Source organism: Pteropus alecto, unplaced genomic scaffold (genome assembly GCF_000325575.1).
Source record: "Pteropus alecto unplaced genomic scaffold, ASM32557v1 scaffold121, whole genome shotgun sequence".
In the NCBI taxonomy this organism is placed as follows: Eukaryota; Metazoa; Chordata; class Mammalia; order Chiroptera; family Pteropodidae; genus Pteropus; species Pteropus alecto.
Genome location: NW_006434369.1, coordinates 4,911,831 through 4,932,397, shown reverse-complemented (window position 1 = coordinate 4,932,397; position 20,567 = coordinate 4,911,831). Strand labels below are relative to the sequence as shown.

Genomic DNA, 20,567 nt, shown 5'->3' with positions numbered 1-20,567 from the left:
CTTTCCCTAGCTAAGCTTGGTTACCAGTGACACTTGGGCCTAAGGCAGCAAGTTAGCTAGTTCCTAGAATCAGGTCAGTGACTAGCCCTGGGATCAATGGGAAAGGTGAATTCAATCTCACCCTCCCAGCACCCATTATCAGCACCCTTTTCCTGCCATGCAAGCTCCTACTTTCCATCCACTGGTCCTTCTTTCTTATCAGCTCCTTTATTGCTCTTGATTGATTTCCATTGACCTGGGAAAAAGGGTTACTAGATAACTAAAAAGGTTATACTTTTCCAAAAAGTATATGCATTATGGAAGGAAAATTTAAGTGGCAGCCATGTCTTCCCACACTTACCTCTTTTTACCTATTTCAAATGCTATGTCCCTTCATTGTCAGAAACCAGAGACTCAGACAACTTTCTACTGAAGTAGCCCTCAAACTACACCTTCATGGCAAGTTCTGCCAGGCTGCCACATCATGCAGGGCCTTCTGAAGAGGAAGAGGGACAATGGAAGAAGGAATGGGGGAAGAGTGACTTGCACACGCTCCCACCATCCACAGAACCATAATGCTGTGAAAGTTTGAAAACCTAAACATCCCTCATATGTGACAATCTCCTATGTTTGTGGCCAAATGTATTCTAAAAACAATAAAATAGAAAAATCCTACAAAACAATAAGAAGTAAAAGTCTGGGAATTTATGATTATCAATAATTTAAATTTTTTCAAGGGGAAAACCTAGATAAACAATTTATAATATTTAAGCATGACCGGGATGTCATAAAAAGACCATAGAAGTGCTTCTTATAAAAGATCCAGAGATCTAAAACTGTTTTCTTTTATCGACTCTATGACCATAACCCAAAGGCCAACTGAAGTCATGTTTCCCCTTAAGATTCAGTTGAGATGGGCTTGAATTCTCATTCCATGTCCTGTGGAAATCTCAGGATATCTGGAAGTCCTTATGCAGCATATTCTCATGGTCACTTTTGGCTTCCAGGGTGAACTGCTTTGGATGGAGGGCACCATGTCCGTTCTGCTCAGTGGAATCCAACAGTTTTCCTTGATTTCATTAGCAGAAGGCAGTTGCAGCTTTAAGTAGCATCCTCCAAACGAGGAGCCTCGGAATTATCCTCCATGTCTCCCTCTGCCATCACCTTTTATACTCACCTCATTCATCAACTCCGAATTCAATTATTGAGTGCCTACTGTGTGCCAGGAGCTTAAGATAATGGCATAAAAGAAACAGAATCCATCCATGTCCTACATTCCTCTCGGAGACACCCCCTTCTCTTAGTCGCCCTTGCCACTGCCTTCCTCAGTCCCTTAGCAATACCTTATAAACACTCCCTTACTGATCTTGCTGCCTCTCCTTGGTGCTGCCTTGCTGCTCCTTGCTCTGAATCTCTCCTCCCTGCCAAATTGGTTATTTTAAGCTTCTAATTCAAGCACTGCTCTGCTTAAGATCCTCCCAGGGCTCCTTACTAAAATCCACATTCCTCAGCATTGCATGTGAGGCTCCCAAAGAGTACATCCCTGTCTGGCTTGGCAGTTTCATCACCCAGAACACCCCACAGAATTTGTACTTCATGCCATCCAGGAAAATGTGCTGTTTCCTGCATATCACGCCTCTTTGCTTTTGTGTGTGTGTGTGTGTGTGTATTTTTGTTTGCTGTTCTCTCAACCTACAATGACTTCTCCCCTCATAATTCTTCTCATCCTTAAAGAATGAGCAGATATGGTCCCCTGGATTGTACCACCTCAGACCTGCTCCTAGCTCACCTTCCCGAAGCTCAGTCACACAGCTCCACTGACAATCACTGTATGTTCACATGACCATAGCACAGTGCTGGGAATGCAGTCATTGTGGTAATTAATAGTAATTGTTCAATAAATTTTATACCCTGTTTTTTAAATATATATAATATTACAAGCCAATATTAATTTCAGAGAGAAAATATTAAGTCTACCTAAACCTCAGTTTCCTCTGCTGAAAAATGGAGATAAAACTTAATTTCGAAGTCGTTATGAGAATTCCAGCTATTGAAGTGGAAACCATAGTATCAGACACATCATGGCATCTCACTAAATAGTAATTTGCATTGTCATTGAAGTATGTATGCACTCTGAGTTAGCACAGCGGCCTCAAATTACACCCTCCAGAAGTGTAAGGAGGAAGGGGATTAATGAATCTATAGCACCTGTTGATTCGCATCTGTTCCTTTAGGTGTTAATAAGAGGCAGAGTCAAGACTAAAACCCAGGACTGACTGGTGCCCAAGGTGTGTGGAAACATCCTTGTGCGGTCCCTTCTTCTGCCAGGGGGTTTGTAGCAAATACGACATTCTGTCACCAGAGGCTGACACGTCTTTTGCCTCTGGGCCCCTCCTATAAACACAGAGAAACACTTGCACCAGAAAGTCTAGAAACTGACATGAATTCCACAATTTATAAAATTACTTGCCGTAAGAGAAATTGCCTTTAAAGATAATCTACAGCACAACAACTGCTATCAGCTTCCGGTAGGTCACAATGTTAAGTTCTCAGAGTCCAGCGCGTTGCCAGCACATCAGAGGCGATACAGCTATACCTGGCACTGAATTAAGCAGCCTCTTTCAAGGACTGTCCCTCAAAGCTCCAGAGATCGTCAGGGTACCCCATCTGTGCTATCTAGTATGTACCAGGGGCATGTAAATAAATTGCCCGGGTTCTCAAGTAGATCTGAGTATCCACCCCATCCAGGAGGGCCTGACCTGTAAGCTTATTCTTAGTGCATATTGTGGACACTCTGCTCTCGATTCTTTTATCAACCATGATGTTTGAGCATTGATTCAGTTTTGTTTGTCTATCAGCTACATACTGTTTCTTCAAAATCTGAAGTCAGTAAAAATGCTTGAATAATTATGAAAATAACAGCTGCCATTTTTAGGCCTCTATTATGTCAGACATTTTGCACATGTGCTCTTATTTATCAGAACATTACAGAGGAGTATTATGTATTTTATAGGAGGATACTGGGGCTCAGAGAGGGATTAGCCCCAACTAGTGTGAGAGGTGTAGATGTGACATACTACAAAGTCAGTGCCTTTTTTGGTTATGCCTAAGAGTATAAGCTTTGGGAACCAGGTATATCTGGGTTCGAACACTACTTCTGACTAGATGATCAAGTCACTCAGTATTTCTCAACCTTGTTCCCTCATTCCTAAAACAGGAATAATAATTCCAATCTTTTCAAGGGTTTATGATGTTTAAAATAGGATATAGAATACAATATACAGTGCCTGATTTATAGTAGGCAACCAATAATCTATTTCCTCCCTCTCCTAAACTGATCTTCAGATGATACACACTGCCCGAAGACTTGTCCAGACTTTTGTGGGGTTTCTAACATGACCTACTGATGAGGACCAAATCTCATTGGCTGAATAACTCAGCTGGTCTAGGCCCCAGCCTGTTCCTGTGTTTATCCTGCAAGGAGTTGGACTTTGTGGCTTTTCCTTTGTAGGAACTGTATTTTGTACTTTGCAATGCTAATGTGTGATGCTGGAAAGGTACATCTTAGAAATTTAGAGAAATCTTCTAAAACCAACTCTGGGAAATGGTGGTATATTTTTTCTTCTCTGTAAATTTCCCAACTTCTTATAATGTTGGCCAGTAGTAGGGTACGTGTATTCATATTTTAATTTTGTATTTTGGGGTCACCGAAACAAAAAAAGGAACTGACTGTATTTAATAAAGTAACTCTATAGGCTGAAAGTCAGAAGGACTCAGAGCTGACCAAAAGTACCTAAAAGAAAAAAAGAATAACACCAAGATGGTCAGGCCAGTACTTAAAAATGTAGCTGGCAGGTTTTATTGTGTAATGTTCATCAGCAGCAAGCATATTATCCTGTACAATGTGCCAAGGTCAAGAGTGGAATTGAAAGTGAACTATGCAGCCTCTGAGTGGTTGCATTCTGGTTAGCTAGTTGGAGGGAAAAGCAACCTTATCCCTTTCTGCTTCCTGTTTTCTTCTCACTGATGCTCCATATTTCATTCTCATCAGTCGCTAGTATGTGAGACCAGCTAGATCAAACAGAATTAACCAAATATTCAGTCAAATATTTTAGTCAGCCAAATATTCTCACTTAAACCTTTTTACATTAAAAAAAAAAGCGCCCCAGCACCCCCGATTCCTTTTTATTGCTTTACTCCTTTTTTTAATAGTGTGATGTATTTATTATGTCCATTGTTTACGTTCTGTTCACCACTTGTAAACCCCATAGGGGAGGTCTTTCTTTTCTCACTAATGTCTTCCAAATACCTAGGATTATATGTAGGATTATACCTAGGTTGTTCAATAAATATTTTAACAGATTATAGGAACAAGAAAGCATGATGAGGTCAGGGTAAGTGAACACCAGGCAGAAAAAAGCTTATGATAGAAAACAGAAGAGAAGGACATAGAAGAAGAAAATGTCTGATAATTTCACTCACTTATGAAAAGAAAAAATACACTTATCAAACCCGGATACCATTGCCATCTTTAGATAGATAACTTCATTGCTGCTATGTGGATCGTATCTGACTTCTCAGAAGGCTCATTTTTATTTGTCACTTCACCATTATTTTGGTTTTTTTATTAATTCAGTCTCCTGTTATGTGACAATTATGAGACTGAATTATGTGACAATTCAGTGTCCTGTTGTTTAGTATAAAAATGCAAGCTAGATAAAGAACATACACTTATATAAACAAGATCAGGACTACCCCAAATGAGTCTCCATTTGTTACTACAATTAGTTAAACTATGGTAGAGATGAAGCCAAGTCCAAAGGTTTGATCTCCCTGTGGGCCAGCTAGTTTCAGGATATAATGAGTAATTGACCTGTGAAATTAACAAAATTAATTTTACCGCCAACCACAGAATATACCCATAATCCAGCTAGCTGTCTCACAAATATTTGCTGCTGGCCAGAGTAGATGACTCAGCACAAGCAATCACCAGGAGAGACACAGCACAGAGCTCACCCGCTGCCGATTGCGAGCTAAGAACACCATCCTTGTATGTGGGGAACATTTATACATTTTGTTGTACTAAACTGAGAAGATGCTCCTAAGCAAAGGCAAACTGAAGAGTGGAAACTGGAAAGGGACCAAGTTTGGGGGGAAAAGTTAGGGAGATCAACTGCTATATTACAGTTAATATTAGTGAATTGCAGCCCCTGGGAAAGCACGGTTAAGGGTAAATTAAACATATCGAATCTGAACTCCTGGCCTTCCTGCTAAAATCTGTTTCTTTTACAGTTTCTCCCCATCAGGTAATGGCAACTCCATCTTTCTAGTTTGCTCAGGTCAAAAACCAAGGAATCGTTCTTGACCTCCTCCTTTGCTCAGATAGCCAACATCCAATCCAGAATCTGCATCTCACAATCTCCACTGCAGCCACTCTGGCCCGAGCTCTCTTCATCTCCCATCCCAATTGTTGCAAAGTTTTGAATACAATCTCTCCATTTCTACCCTTACTCTTCCCCCGACCCAAACGATCTATTCTCAGTACAGCAACCAGAGAGATCCTTATAAAAGAAAATCACATTATGTTATTCCTCTACTCTATAAACTCTATGGTGATTTCCATTTCCATATTCTGGGTAAAAGCCAACGTCCTTTCAACAGTCTGCATGATCCATGCCCTGCTCCCCACCTGCCATGCCCTCTCCCACCTCAGACTCCACCACTTTCTCCCTCGCTCATTCCAGCTCCACTCGTCTGCTTGCTATTCCTTGGGCACTGGAGACACGTATTAGCCTTAGGGTTTTTGCACTGGTCGTTTCCTCTTACAGTGGTTGTACCTGCTTCCCCCAGATATATGTGGAGATATACTGGGAAGCTAATGCCACCTCCAAGTATTTATTCAAACGTCACTTTCCTAATGAGACCACTCCATTTTAAACTGAAACCCATCCTCACACATATTTCTGGCCCCCTTTGCTTGACTCTACTTTTTTTTCCTATGGCTTCTCACACCGAATATACTATGTAATTTAGTTATTTATTATGTTTATTGCTCTTTGTCTGTCTCCTCCTGTGATGGTTAGTTTTATATATCAGCTTGACTGGGTCACAGGGTGCCAAGATATTTGGTCGGACATTATTCTAGGTGTTTCCGTGAGGATGCTTTGGGATGAGATTAAGATTTAAATCAGTAGACTGAGTAAAGTAGATCACTCTCCACATGTGTGTGGGCCTTGTCCAATCAGTTGAAAGCCTGAATAGAACAAAAGGCTGACCTTCTCCCAAGTAAGGGAGAGTTCTTCCTGCCTGATTGCCTTCTCTTTGGGACATCAGCTTTTTCTTGCTTTTGGTCTCAAACTGAACATCAGCTCTTCCTGGGTCCTGAGCCCGTTGGCCTTCAGACTGGAACTACACCATCAGCTGTCCTGGGTCTCCAGCTTGCCGATTTACTTGTCAGCCTCCAAAATCTCTTTCTCTGGAAAACCCTGAGTAATACGCTCCTCATTGCACTCAAATGAAAGAGGACAGGTACGTGAGAGTCTCTGTATCTTTACTGCTGTAAATTGTACTCCACCCCAGGGCCTCTCTCTAGCCCTGTCACATAGAAACACTCAGTAAATATTTGTTGAATAAATGAAAAAACAAATGAACTAACAGGTAACAAGGTGACTCTCTTTAGAGATACAGTGAATGCGATCGTCTCCATTTTATTACATAGTCAAGAGCTATAGGCTTTATACCAAATAACTAGGCCAAAGATCAAATAATGGTCTTCCTGCATATGCCTCCTAGAAAGTAGTTCTGGACGTGCACTACACTTTATGCTGGCTTCACACATACTGTTAGCCATACTTTCCCTTTGTGAAAAGCCAAGCACAGCAATCTACTAGCACTGATAAGACTTTAAGTGCATGTGATCCGTGCCATAAGGGAGCCTTAAATCAAGAAAAACTCTGAGATTCCTCTGGACTTGGAAATAGCCAAAATCCCTCTTAGGTAACAAAAAAGGCATCTGTGGCCATGGACAGCACAGGGCAAAAAGAGCTTGACACCTAAAGACTAAAGGCAGATGTCATTAGCCATCAGTTTACTCTGCAGAAGGAAAAAAACATTGTGATTCAGTGGCATTATTTCTAAATGGTCTGCCTTTTCACACAGAATTTAGACGTGTGAAAGAAAGAGAAAACGAAGATAAGGAGAAAGTAGAGGAAGAGATTGTAACTGCCAATGGCGATTAGAAGCAGGGACAGGGCTGGCCAAAAAAAGACTTGACAGAGAGACAGCAATAGAAGATAGAATCTCAGTGCAGAGGGGGAGGGCTAGGCCAACAGCCCTCCCAGAGATTATTATGGCTCCCGAAAGCAGTGTGTCTATGTGTGTGTGTGTGCGTGCGTGTGCACACATGTGTGGTGAGAGAGAAGAGACTTCTTTTCCTCCACTGTATGCCCTTGAAAGTGTCTCATGGTAATGAGCAAGAATAAGTGGAGAGGAAGAGGACAAAGGAATACACAATGAGCAGCCCAGCAGGTCTCCATGAATCCCCTAAACCACTCCACAGATCCTCGAGCAGGCTTTCCCAGAGTCTGTTCCACTGAATACCAGTTCCCTGGGAAAGTGGGAGGGAAACAAAAAGTTGCATGAGCAAAAAGCTTGAGAAACATCAGGTTAAACAAAGTTAAATAGGTTTCTCTAGAATCTCCTCTAGTATTCTGAGGCAAATCGTGATTCTCCAAAAGGGGAGGCCATATGCAGAACTCCCTCAAGTCCACCGACCAGGAAGCACTATTTGTGTTGAGCTGCTCACCAGACTGGAGCCAGTGCTCTGTAGGATGCACTGTGAGAAGCACTGCTCTTGGGAAAAGCAAACTGTGGAATCTTATGAAGATTATACTAACTTTAAAAGAGAAAGTAGATTTCTGGTTAAAGTTGATTGGAGCTAAGCATCAGTAGAAACCAGAAAGTAGATTTCTGGTTAAAGTTGATTGGAGCTAAGCATCAGTAGCATAATAATGGTAAATCTATCCTGTGAAATGTCTTAAGACTCACAGGGTAGTTGTTCAAATCCTTTGAATTTCCTGAGTTCGAAATGGAAACTGTAGATTAACATCATCTCAGCAATGTTCTTTATAAGTGAATCTCCAAGAAAAGATCTGGCCATCCCTGAACCATGGGACACTTATCCAGGGGAAAGACGACCCAGTAAATGTAGTTAACTGGGCTTGGATCTTTCACATGGTGACTTTGGTAGTTTAAACGGAGATTTCTCATTAGAAAGTAGACACAACTGGTGAAAACTAACATGATGTTAGCATACAGTCAATGCTTAACAAATGTTGGTAGAAAAAATTAATGGCAGGTCAGATTTTTTTCTTTTTGAAAGAACTAATTTCTGATCACAGAATATTGTTTTAGATTTTATAAAGCTGGTGAATTTGAATGGTTTTGGCAGTTTTCTCCAATTTATATCTCTAGAGATTGTTGATGAAGTCCCTGTGCATTTAAGCACAGTGAGATCTACTGCCTTTCAGCTTTAATATTCAGAATCCTATAAAGTAAAATTATAGGTGATCATAAAATTCATCACTGTCAGAAGCCAGATGGTACCTACCCAGATAGGAGAAGAGTTGATACCTTCTCAGCTGTGCCAATAAAATAAGCTGAAACAATAGCAAAGTGCAAAATGAGATTCTTCTTGGACACGCAGTCTATTCTCTTGTGTTTATGTGGCTTACAAGGTTCAGCTTTTGATTTTCAGCTTCATTTTCCTTTCCAGTTTCTCTCTGCCGTGATTTAGTGTCTTTATTTGCCATTCCCCATTAGTGGCCCACTGCTTCCTCCCCGGATCTCAGATAATCTAGCTAATCCCATGTCCCTGCCATGAACCCAGCATTTTCTAAAACTCGTTTAGTCAAGTCCAGCCATACAAGAGAGATACACTAGAGCTTCATATGTGTCCCAGGTTCATTTGTTAGCCTGTATATCAAAGGGAAAGATATGTTTTCTCTGACTGGCCATTATTTTTTTGCACTACCAGTGAAAGACTCTACCTATCAGAACAACTTTAACGAAAACTGTAACTCTTAACCTGAGGGAGCATTTAATGGTAAGGGGTATTTTTTTAACTGTCTTCTGACCCCTGTTACAGCTAGATTCAGGACGTGAGATATTGTAAGGACACAAACTATTGTGGGTCACTGTGTAAACATTTAGATCTCCATTGAACTTGACTTTTTAATCACATACCTCCCCTTCTGAGACATGTCAAACATTGAGAGCTTAGAGAAAATTGTGGTCCACATATCATGTGAGCAGAACTGTATTCTCGTTCTGATGAATAAATAGAGTGAGCACTCCCCCAAATACTGTAGCACAGAAACTAGAAATGATGAGAGGTAGGGCTCATACCTGTGAACAGTGTGGCAATGACCAAAAACAGTAAATGGAAACTGACAAAGACATATCCATTGTTTGTGTCAGCGGCCCAGAAGTCCTAAATAAAGTTGAAATATAATAACAGCAACAGTGTAAATTATTATCTGAAAAGTAAGAAAATGACTTTGGAGAAGGCTCTTTAGCCTGTTTCCTGAATGCTTTTGCAGAAGAGACTTTACATTAAAAATGCTTATTGGCAACTGCAAGTGCACTGTTCTACCTCTAGGAGAAAAAAAAAACAATATGACATCAAGCCTCATTGCCACCCCAGAGGTGCTATCTAAGTAGTCCCAGTCCCAGGCTCCAGACCTCTGTGTTTCCAGCTGTTCTTTGGCAAATGTCAGTAACTGGCTGTCGTAGTGATGATCCTGGGCCCCAGTGCGATATTAAATGATGTTTTGTGTACATGGTGCTTGTCGCTATTATTTTCTGTGCTTTTCTGCATGTCTGAAATTGTTTGTTTTCTAAACAAATTATTAATAAAAAAATGTGCTGAGAAGTATAACGGGTTGTTGAAAGTTTTGTTTTAAAATGCAAATAAGGATTCATGCATCTTAGAAACCTCTCTTAGGTATCAGAACAAGGCATCTCTCCAAAGCAGTTTATTCCTTTGGTTTTACACTTTAAGAAATATTTCTAAGGAATATAAGCAAAAGGCTTTGGGATTCTCGAGTGTATTTTTAAGAGAGTTTAGCAACCCAAAGTAAGATATACATGTGGAATTAATGCCTTATGAACATATAAAAATATTTTCCAAGGAATTTATTATGATGCAATATAATGGCAACTACCATAGTATGTACTTTTGTGGTGCTCAATAAGTTTTGTTTATTTAGATTGACTTCTGTGACAGTTTGCAAATGTTTTCAATTTTTAAGAAGTCTTCAATGTACAAATGTTTCTGAAAGAATTTCCATGAGGCATATTCTGAACTCTACAAAATATTCCTGGACAGTGGAAAATATTTATACAAGAGGAACATGAAGGAGAATGAGCCTAGGGAAATATCTACAATTGCACCAAAGCAAGTTAATTCAAATTAACATTTCTGATAATGAAAATATTTGCTCCTGACTTAAAATGGTGAAAACAATTGCTTCATGATTAGAATTTGCCCAAATAATATATTTTTAGAAGCAGATACTGTTCCTGATTTGGATAACCTTTGCCTGAGAAAATAACTATTCTTCTTCATCCAAATAATTTATTCTGATAATTTCTGAATATTTTCCTGAAGCGACTTTCCTGATATGAAAAAAAAAGGCTTAATATTTTTTGATATATGTAAACTTACTACACCAATGTGCAATTTTTTCTACCACTGAAGGTACAAAACTGGTTTATATGTTTTAAAATTTTTCCCTCAATTACAAAATACGTATGTACATATTAGAAAATTTAGAATATATGGATAAGCCAATAAAATTAAATAGAAATTTTATGTTAACATTTTGAGGTATATCTTTCCATATGTTTTCTGTGCTATAACTCACACACATATACTCACATGCACCCAAATGGAATCAACTGCTAAAGCTTTGCATAAAAGTACATAAGCCAAAGTAATAATGATCGATATTGGGTAGTATGATTGGCTAAGAAGTACTGCTTGATATGAACTTTCTTAGAATTTTAAATGTAGGTGGGATCCAAATATGAAAAAGTCTACTTTTTACTTTAGTGCCATTAAATTTGCCTGGGTTGTACTAGTAATGCCTTTGTAGTATTTCTATTTAAAACATCCTCTCTAAAACGTTAGCGTTCTCTCGGTACTTGCCAAGAATATACTGATGGGTTTTTATTTGCTTTTGTGCTTGTTTGTTTTAATCGAACTGCTTGAATGTAACTCTTAGGACCATTCTTTATGGTCTTAATAACCATTATTTTAAAATCAATTGCCATCTTTGAAGATATCTCTAATAATTATATCTATAAGAATAAAATCATTTAGCAGCACCTCTCTCCATTTAGTGGAATTTAGAATATTTATCATTCCTCTTCCATCTGGTAAAGCCCACTGTTTGTGTTCATGAGTCTCTGTTCATCCTGTTTGTTGCTTGTAGTTTTATAGCCCACATATAAGTGATAGTATGTGGTTCTCAACTTTTTCTGTCTGACTTATTTCGCTTAGCATGATTATCTCAAGATCCATCCATGTTGTCACAAATGGCAGTACTTGTGAGGTCAAATATTTGGTGACAGAAGATTTAACTTTGGATAGTAAACACATAATGCAATATACATATGACATATTATTGAATTGTACACTTGAAACCTATTTGATTTTATTAACCAGTGCCACCCGAATAATTTTAATTTAAAAAAGAAAATTATGGTAGAAAATTTTTTTTAAAAAGAATGTTTATTGTTCACTTATGTTTTCCCATCCGTATTTTCCAATGTTTCATAAAGAGTATATAGTGTTAATTTTATAACTGGAAAAATAAATTTTTTAAAAAGCAGTAATGATTGATTGATTCATTTTCTACCTGATGTAAAACCACATAAGAACCCTGGATTCCAGAAATAACAGGCTTATTTTGTTTTAATCAATGACACATCTTTGAGGTCAAACTCCCAGGGTTTGTTCCATCCCTTACAAAACAGCGTGAGTGGGAATTTGGTTTTCCTTTTTTGGGTAAAGTTTCTACAAAGCTTGCTGATAAAGCTTTTTAATTTTACTTTCCGCAAAACAATTATTTCTGGAGCTAAACTGAGATGAAGCTGATAATGGGTCTCAATTCTTCAACTTTAAAGCAGAAACTAAAGTCATAAAGTCCTGAAATACTCTCCAAAGTACAATCCCATCAAGCTAAAATAGCCCTTGGAAACATTTTCTGAAACTTGCAGTTTGGGCATGTATCTCTTTCATTTTGGCCATTTGTTAAAGCTATGGAAACCTGGGGAGGGACAGAGGCAGATTTTTCAGCTACTCTTCACATGAGCCTTGAAAAATGATTTTATTTTCAAGGAAACGTCTCTCAGAATAGAAGAAACATGAGTGATACATTTAAAAATTAATCTGAGTTAGACCTATGTAAAATTGACTGATTTAAAGCCATTCCAAAGCACACTAGCTTCTAGCTATGTCTAAGGAGCTACCACCAATGCATTCCACTGGAAAAAAAAATTATCTCCTTCTATCAGTAAAAAGCCCTTTTGCAGTATTAATTGACATCAGTATATTAATTGACATCAACCTGTATTTATGGAGTATGCCTAATACATGCTTAATACTTAAACAGGTAGAAGTACCTCAAGCTAATAACCTTCCCCATTTGCTTTTTGTCTGACATCCACACGATCAGCCTTGATGGAAATTACACCATAACTTTAATATTCTTTCTCTGTTTTTGATTCCAGCTGTGAAAGTTCAGGATGAGCTGGAGAATGTAAGCCTACTTTAAAGTACAGGAGAAATCTATTGGCATAAAATAAAAGCTGTACTGTTTATTAGGGTTGTGCAAATAGCCGTTGAACTTAGTTCTCTCGGCATTGCTTTTTTTTTTTTAATGAATACAATTCTTCACACAATTGCCAGATTAAGGCAGAAGGAAACTTTCACAGTCTTTATAATGCTTTCATCAGATAACCAATATAAAATATCTTCCAGAATACTCTGTCTCCTTGGACTTTAGAGTTTGTTCTTGGGAAGTTAGAGATAAATAAAGATGGCGTTAATAAATCTACCTAACATTGTAAATACAGTTTCTGGTTCTTTTTCCCTTTGGGGCAATAGGCCAGGTTTCACCAACAATTCAGATATCCCGGCCTTTCTCAAAAATGTCTTTGCATCAAGAATATTATGGCTTAGCAAATTGTTGGAGAAAATTAGGATTCTTTTTAGTAGTTTTGCTAAAATTAAAAATCAGCTGTCTTCTGGGAAAATCAATAGCATATCTTTGACTGGGTGTTGAATTTGGAATAAAAAGAATCTCATGAAGAGAAAAATGTTTGCCTTCTAAAGAACAAGATTCCAGGGAGAGGAATTAAACCTGACTTTTAGTAGCCATTAACAGACATGGAATAGTTGTGTTTGGGGCAGAGAATGTTTAGAGGGTTTTTTTATTTGTTTTATTGTGTTTGAGGGTTCAGGATATTTATTGCTTTTCCTATACCATCATTTCACCCTTATATTAGTTTGCATAGGCTGCCAGAACAAAGTACCACAGACAGGGGGACTTAAACATCAGAAATTTGATTTTACATAATTCTGGAGACTGGAAGTTCAAGATCAAGGTGTCAGCAGGGTTTGTTTCTCCTGAAGCCTCTCTCCTTGGCTTATGGGTGCTGCCTTCTCCCAGCATCTTCCTGTGTGTCTGTGTCCCAATTTCCCCTTCATATAAGGACACCAGTCATATTGAATTAGGGCCCACCCTAATGACCTCATTTTAACTTAATTACCTCTTTAAAGGCCCTACCTCCAAATACTGTCACATTCTGAGTTACCAGAGATTAGGACTTCAGCATACAAATTTGGGAAAAACATAATTCAGCCATAACAACCCTGGCAGGGTCTTCATGCCAATCTATAAGATTTTTTCTTTGTAATAACCAGTAGGGATTTTTTAAGTGGGGAGGTATTCATGAATTTTTCACAAGACCTGGCTAACTTCTGCATCGACTTTTTTTGGTTGTCCCCTCCTTCAATATGGAAGATTTAAAAAGTCCACTGAGAACTTTGAAAACATTTGGCTTTTTTCTCCTGTATTTCTTTTTGTTTCTCCCAAATGAAAACACGTCTCTGTCCACCTGCATAGTTCAATTAGGAAGACACTCTCCTTGTGTTTGTATGTCAGTGATATGAAAGAGCTGGTCAGTGCCTCTGGTCACTCAGAGACTTTTTAACTGGCAGATACCTTGGAGATCACCTACCATTGGTTGAGCACCCACAGTGTTCCTACAGAGCACCCACAGGGTGGACCTGTTCTCTCATTTACTCCTCACAATAGCCCTGGGAAGTGGGTACTATTATCGACATTATTTTGCAGATAAGGTTATTTTGCATGGAATCGTAGACATGTTTGGTAATTTTTGGAAAGTCCTAGAGCTTATACACTGAAGAACAAGGACTTGAACCCAAATAGCCTCATTCTATAATCTCTTCTTAATACCTCTCCTTAGTCTTGTTGGTAGAGAAGAAGCCTATGTGTAGAGAGCTAACTGTAATTCTGTAATAACTGTAATCCAGTGTAGAGAATCGTCTTAGGACCTCACAGAAGACCTGGGTTCTAGCTTCAGCTCTATTAACTCTTGCTAGCTGATCATGACTTAGTAAAGTAACCTCTTTGAACTTGTATCCCAATTATATAAAATGAGAGAATTGGATTAAAACCACATTCCCAAACTTCTGTGAAATTCATAACAAGATGTACATTTTATTTTGCAGCCCAGTATACACACACACATGCATGCACACTATATAACTGAAATAAGTGTTCATAAAATACTCATTCTTACTCATATGAATGCCCTCTAATATTTTATATTCTGTATTTAAAAATACTGATTGTGACCTACTCAATTGAGTCTGTCAAAAAGCTAAACTAGATAACCCAATTTAGATTCCTGTAACCCTAAAATCCTCTTAACCTTCATGTATTATATTTGGAATCTCTCTTATCTTAAATACACAGTCTTCGTCATCAGAGAAATGCAAATTAAAACCACATAAGATATCGCCTTATACCTGTCAGAATGGCTATCATCAATAAATCAACAAGTGTTGGCAAAGATGTGGAGAAAAGGGAACCCTTGTGCATTGCTTTGGGATTGCAAATTGGTGCAGCCATTGTGGAAAATAGTATGGAGTTTCCTCAAAAAATTAAACATAGAACTACCATATGACCCAGCAATCCTACTTCTGGATGTGCATCCCTATGTTCATTTCAGCATTATTTACAAGAGCCAAGATATAGAAGCAACCTGCGTGCCTGTCGATAGACGACTGGATAAAGAAGAGGTGGTACATATATTCAGTGGAATATTACTCAGCCATAAAAAAGGATGAAATCTTAGCATTTGCGACAACATGGATGGACCTAGAAGGTATTATGCTAAGTGAAGTGAGTCAGACAGAGAAAGACAAATACCATATGATTTCATTTATACATGGAATCTAAAAAACAAAATAAACAAACAAAACAAAACAAAGTCATACATAGATACAGAGAGCAAGCTGACGGTTGCCAGATAGGAGGGTGTATGAGGGGCTAGGTGAAAAAGATGAAGGAATTAAGAAGTAAAAATTGGCAGTTATAAAATAGTCATGGGGGCATAAAGTACAGCATATGGAATATAGTCAATAATATTGAATACCTATATATGGTGTCAGTGGGAACTAGAATTATCAAAGAGATACCTCTTATGTTATATAAATGTCTAACCACTATGCCGTACACCTGAAACTAATATATATTGCATGTCAACTGTAATTAAAAATTGAAAAATTGAAAAAAATACAGTCATCTATTTGAAGCAAATGAATATTACATATTAGAGGGACATCCTTTTTATCTTCAGTCTGAGCTAATTTCATAATAGTAATAATAGTAATAATTACTTCCACTTATTGTGTACTGCTCACATACCAGAGGGTTAATATTGCCATATCTCTTATAGCTCATAGGCTGTAAGTATTATTATCTCTGATTTACAGAGGAGGAGACCAAGGCTCAGATTAAGATTTCTGCTCAAGGCCGCATAGATAGTAAGTGATAGAGCAGAGATTTAAACCAAGGTCATTCTAATTCTAAAGCCCTTACACAGATTTCTTTTAGGGGAGGATATACATAGGATTTAAGACAGAGAAGTAAGGTCTGGAAGCTGCCATAGCTGAACATAATTCCTTCCCTAATGGTGTGCTGTCCCTGGTAGAAATGACTTTGGGGGTGTTAAGCCACCACTGTAGCAGTGATTAACCTCTGTACCTGGGGTGCCCCAACCCAGGTCACCCTCAGACCAATTGAATCAGTCTCTGAGGGTGGGACCCAGGCCTCTGTTTTTGAAAGCTCACAGGTGATTTCAATATGTAGCCAAGGCCGGAAACTTTACTCTGAAGTCTTGATTAGAGAAATTAAAGAGCCTTAAGGGGCTTTTCTATTTTATTTCCTGCTAACAAGATTTAGTAAAATATTGCCGAAGCCTCTTCAACTGCTTTTACAAAGCTGAAACACAAGACTTGCTATTTCTTTGGAGCACATACACAAAAAATTAGGTAACTTCGTATCTGCTCTTCAAAATCAAAGAAAGTAGAGAATGCCAAGGGTAGGTGTTTATGACTGTGATACTTCATAACTCAGATCACATGATTTTGAAAGAGAAATCAGTTGTTGAACTAATCAGAAATGAGAGTGACCAGTAGTCATCGGCCAAGTTGACTGGGGACACTGTAGAAGGCCGAACCAGACTAAAGTAACTATAAATATTACAAGCCATCACATTTTCTTAAAAAGAGCCTCAGTGAAATATCTCCGCTTTTTCACATGGATTATGGTAACTCTGGTAAAACAAGGAACCTCTCTGACATTATTTTCCCAAAGAAACAGGAAGATAACCTTTACTAACTCTCACCACCCTCCCTGATTTTAGATCTGTGTTACTGCGTAGTATGATCTGTTCATTCCGTTTGGAAACATAACTGATCTACACTCAATTCACTCTGTTCCATGTAGGTTTCTCTAAAACAGGGGCTGTATCATATACTGGGAGTGTTTCCATGTCTCAGGAGACAGCATTAATAATGTTAAAACTTTGTGCAATTTTCATATCTACCGTAACAAAAAGAAAATCCTATTTTGAAAGCCCCCAACAAATGGCAAGTACCCAGTACTCTTGCTTAGGGCAAAGTAGATAGAGGCGCTCTGCTTCTGTTCTGTCTTAGTAACAGTGTTCACTGTTTGCTTACAGAATGACGTGACTGCACTTCTGAAACCAATATCAGAAAAGATTCAGGAAATCCAAACTTACAGAGAAAGGAACCGGGGCAGTACAATGTTTAACCATCTCTCAGCCGTCAGTGAAAGCATCCCTGCTCTTGGATGGATAGCTGTGGTGAGTCCAGATGGAGTGTTACCCCCTGCACTCATCACATTTTTGGAGTGTTTAAGAGAATCCATAGCTACTTTCAGGCTCCTTTGTCCTCTGTTACACTGAGGGAAGATTCTGTGCAGGCTGAACGTAGCACCTCTTTTTTACCCTGTTTGAAGTCGAGTGCTTTGTGTTCTAAAATGTGGAAAGCCTTTAATCAATCTTTACAAGGCAAAATGTGCCTCCAACTTTCAAGTCAACATCTCCATTGCTTTTCTTCTTCTTTAAGGCATTTTCTTTCTTATCCTATTTTTTTTTCCCTTGTATGCTTGGGTGATGGTCCCGTTCTCTCAGTCCCCCAAACCCGGTCCTTATGTCAAGGAGATGAATGATGCTGCCACCTTTTACACTAACAGGGTTTTGAAGGACTACAAACACAGGTATGTACCTTCTTTTACTGACCAAATTTTCAGTTGATTGCTTGTTAGACATTTATCTCTAAAATTTAATATAATTCATTACTGATTCCTTTCAAAAGCTGTTAACTACTTTACTATGAACATTAAAGAAATATCTCATCTTTGCAAGTAAAGCAAAGTGCAAAGTGAAATCAGTTATCCAGATAATATGTGTGTTTTAGAAAATCTGCCTTAATTCTCTTGCAATTAATAAACTCTCTCCACTTGAATGCATGTCATCTATTACATATTACCACAATAATGAGAGAGCTCTCTGACAGTTTGTGATAGACCAGCCCTATATGGTCACAAAACTTTTACATTGTCAAAATAGAGTTTGTGAGTGAGCAGAGAGAAGAAAAGAGGAATCTGGAAATGAAGTATATATGAAGAATGGAAATCAGATGAGACAATAAACCAGGCCACTGAGAAGAAAGATTGCATTAAGATGAAATACAATTGGGGTGGACAGAGAGGCATTTATAAGAATAGCGACCATTCAGAGTGCTGTTGGAAGTACAGATGAATCTGAACCAAGGGATTTTGCCTGCCAGAAAAACCGATTAAAAAATCACTGCATTCTACCGTACAAATTATTGATCCTAGAGAGACTTAAACTGGGGTTAGAATAGAAAACAGGACCAAATGGAGAGACTCCAGCGATGACTATCCAGGAAAACATCTCCTAAACTACAGTGCTCCACTCCCTTACTCATTCCACGTTGGCAAAACAGGTCTTGTAGCTTTTAAGAAGGGCAGCTTTAGGAGACATCAGCATGCCTCTTTCCTCTTCTACCTCAAAGGAACTTTGGTTAAAGCAGTTATACCAAGTAAAACTTTCTGCACCCTGAGAACTGTGGGTGAGGCAACTGTCCAATGACAAAACTTTAGATGTTGCCCTGTTGTATTAGATAGAGACTATGGAATTGTGCAATGTGAATGAGAAAATGCATCAGAAATGTGAGACAGCCTACTCTTCTCACATAAAAATAACAGTTCAGGAAAGAATAAATTTAAATTCCAAAACCTGGACGTAAAAATATGTCAGCATGAACATTCACCCATAGGGACTTCCACATCATAAAAGATCTTCTGTACTTAATCTTTTTTTTTCCCCCAAGATATACAGACACACACCTATACATGCCTATTCAGGACCCTGTAGGCCTCTGCCTTTTTACTAGTCACCCTTGGAGGTCATTTTTGTTCTTATCTCAGGTTATCAGCTCCTGTCTTTCCCCCAGTCCCTACTTGAGGGTATGTTGGGGCCATGGGTGTGAGTGATTCTCTCCAGGTGGCAGCATAGCAAGGAGGGTTGAAGTTTTCCACTTTTTTGTACACACATTAAATAGAGTCCAGTATTTGCCCTTTGATGTCAGCTACTGAGTGGAAAATGTACTTCTGGCAGCATCAAGGACAACTCAATTATACTTAATGGACCAGGAAATGCAGCTAGAGGTGTGGACTCATTCACTTTGCTCCCAGTCACCGGTCGAGCTTCCAGGGGTGGTAACCTGACAGAAGCAGAATACTGCACACCGCTCATTTAACACCCATTTATCAGTGCACCCAGTCCAGCTGTGCCTTCACTCTGTGGGCTCAGTGCTGGTCGCAGGTTGTTGCAGTCCTCTGCCACTCATTGCCGCCTACCTGCAGACAGGCCCATGGGTAGAGGAGTTGAGTCAAGCTTCCTTGTGGTTTAAACAAAAGGGCTATGGGCAGTGGAGTCTGCATCTGTGCAGCCCTTACAACTGGGTTGACTGCTTGTTGGGCTCTTTTTCCATAAATGAATAGAGCAAGTTAATTGTTTTGACATTATAGAGGTATGACCTCTCTGAGTCATGATCATTAAAACCACAGGCCCTTACCATAGCTTCAGGGTAAATGAAAACTAAGGATGGGTAGTTGGATCCTGCTCAATGTGTTTTCTCTTAGAGACTGACTTCAGGCTAAAAGACACTCTATTGTTATTCCTTATTATAAGTTGCTATAACTTTCTTCAAGTCAAAATCATACCGTAATACTTAAAAGGAAAATGAATTTCCCTATACATATTTGGACTTCACCACTTGTTAAATTTTTAAATAGAAAGTATAGCCTGACATTTCTATAATGTCTACAGACATATTTGTATATTGTATGAAGATACACATGTGTACATATGTGCATGTATGTATTAAATGACCATGTGTAGAAATACGTGTGTACATTTATTTTGAAATGATTTTAGGGCTCTAATAATGGCTGTTGTATATACTATCTCCTATGTGAAGGACACTGTACTAAGACCCTCAAAAAACTCCACAGGATAAGGAAACTGATATGAGAGACTATGGAGCTACACTTAGCCTTTTGGGTTTTAACTGGGAAAGCGAGAGAGAGTGACAACAAGATTTTTTACAGATTTGATTAATATAATCTCTAAATATAAAAATGTAGAATAAAACCACATTCACATGTTTTCCTCTTTGAGAGGAGGATAATTATGATTTCAATTTCCCTTTTTCACTTTTCTTAAGTGGCATGACTTAATGCAATAGGATCTAAACATGCTGGTGGTGCTTGGAGCTTTTCAAAGACAACAAAATATAATATGTCCAGAGAAAAGTCATTATTGACAAGAACTTTAATAACAGAGATTTCCTTCAGTGATTGTCTTCAGATTAATGA

At 38.5% G+C, this 20,567-nt stretch overlaps 1 protein-coding gene across 4 annotated transcripts in view; it reads left to right on the top strand.

Annotated features, from left to right (window-relative positions):
- Positions 1-20,567, top strand: part of CAP2 (cyclase associated actin cytoskeleton regulatory protein 2) — a 119,638-nt gene that overhangs the window by 64,914 nt on the left and 34,157 nt on the right. For 2 of the 4 annotated variants that reach the window (XM_006909242.1, XM_006909243.1), the window contains 2 exons: positions 17,320-17,463; positions 17,794-17,879. The exons of 1 other annotated variant lie outside the window; for it this stretch is intronic. In XM_006909242.1, the coding sequence (XP_006909304.1) occupies positions 17,320-17,463; positions 17,794-17,879 (230 nt within the window). The remainder of the gene's footprint in view (positions 1-17,319; positions 17,464-17,793; positions 17,880-20,567) is intronic. One more of the 4 variants, XM_006909244.1, reaches the window with a different exon arrangement.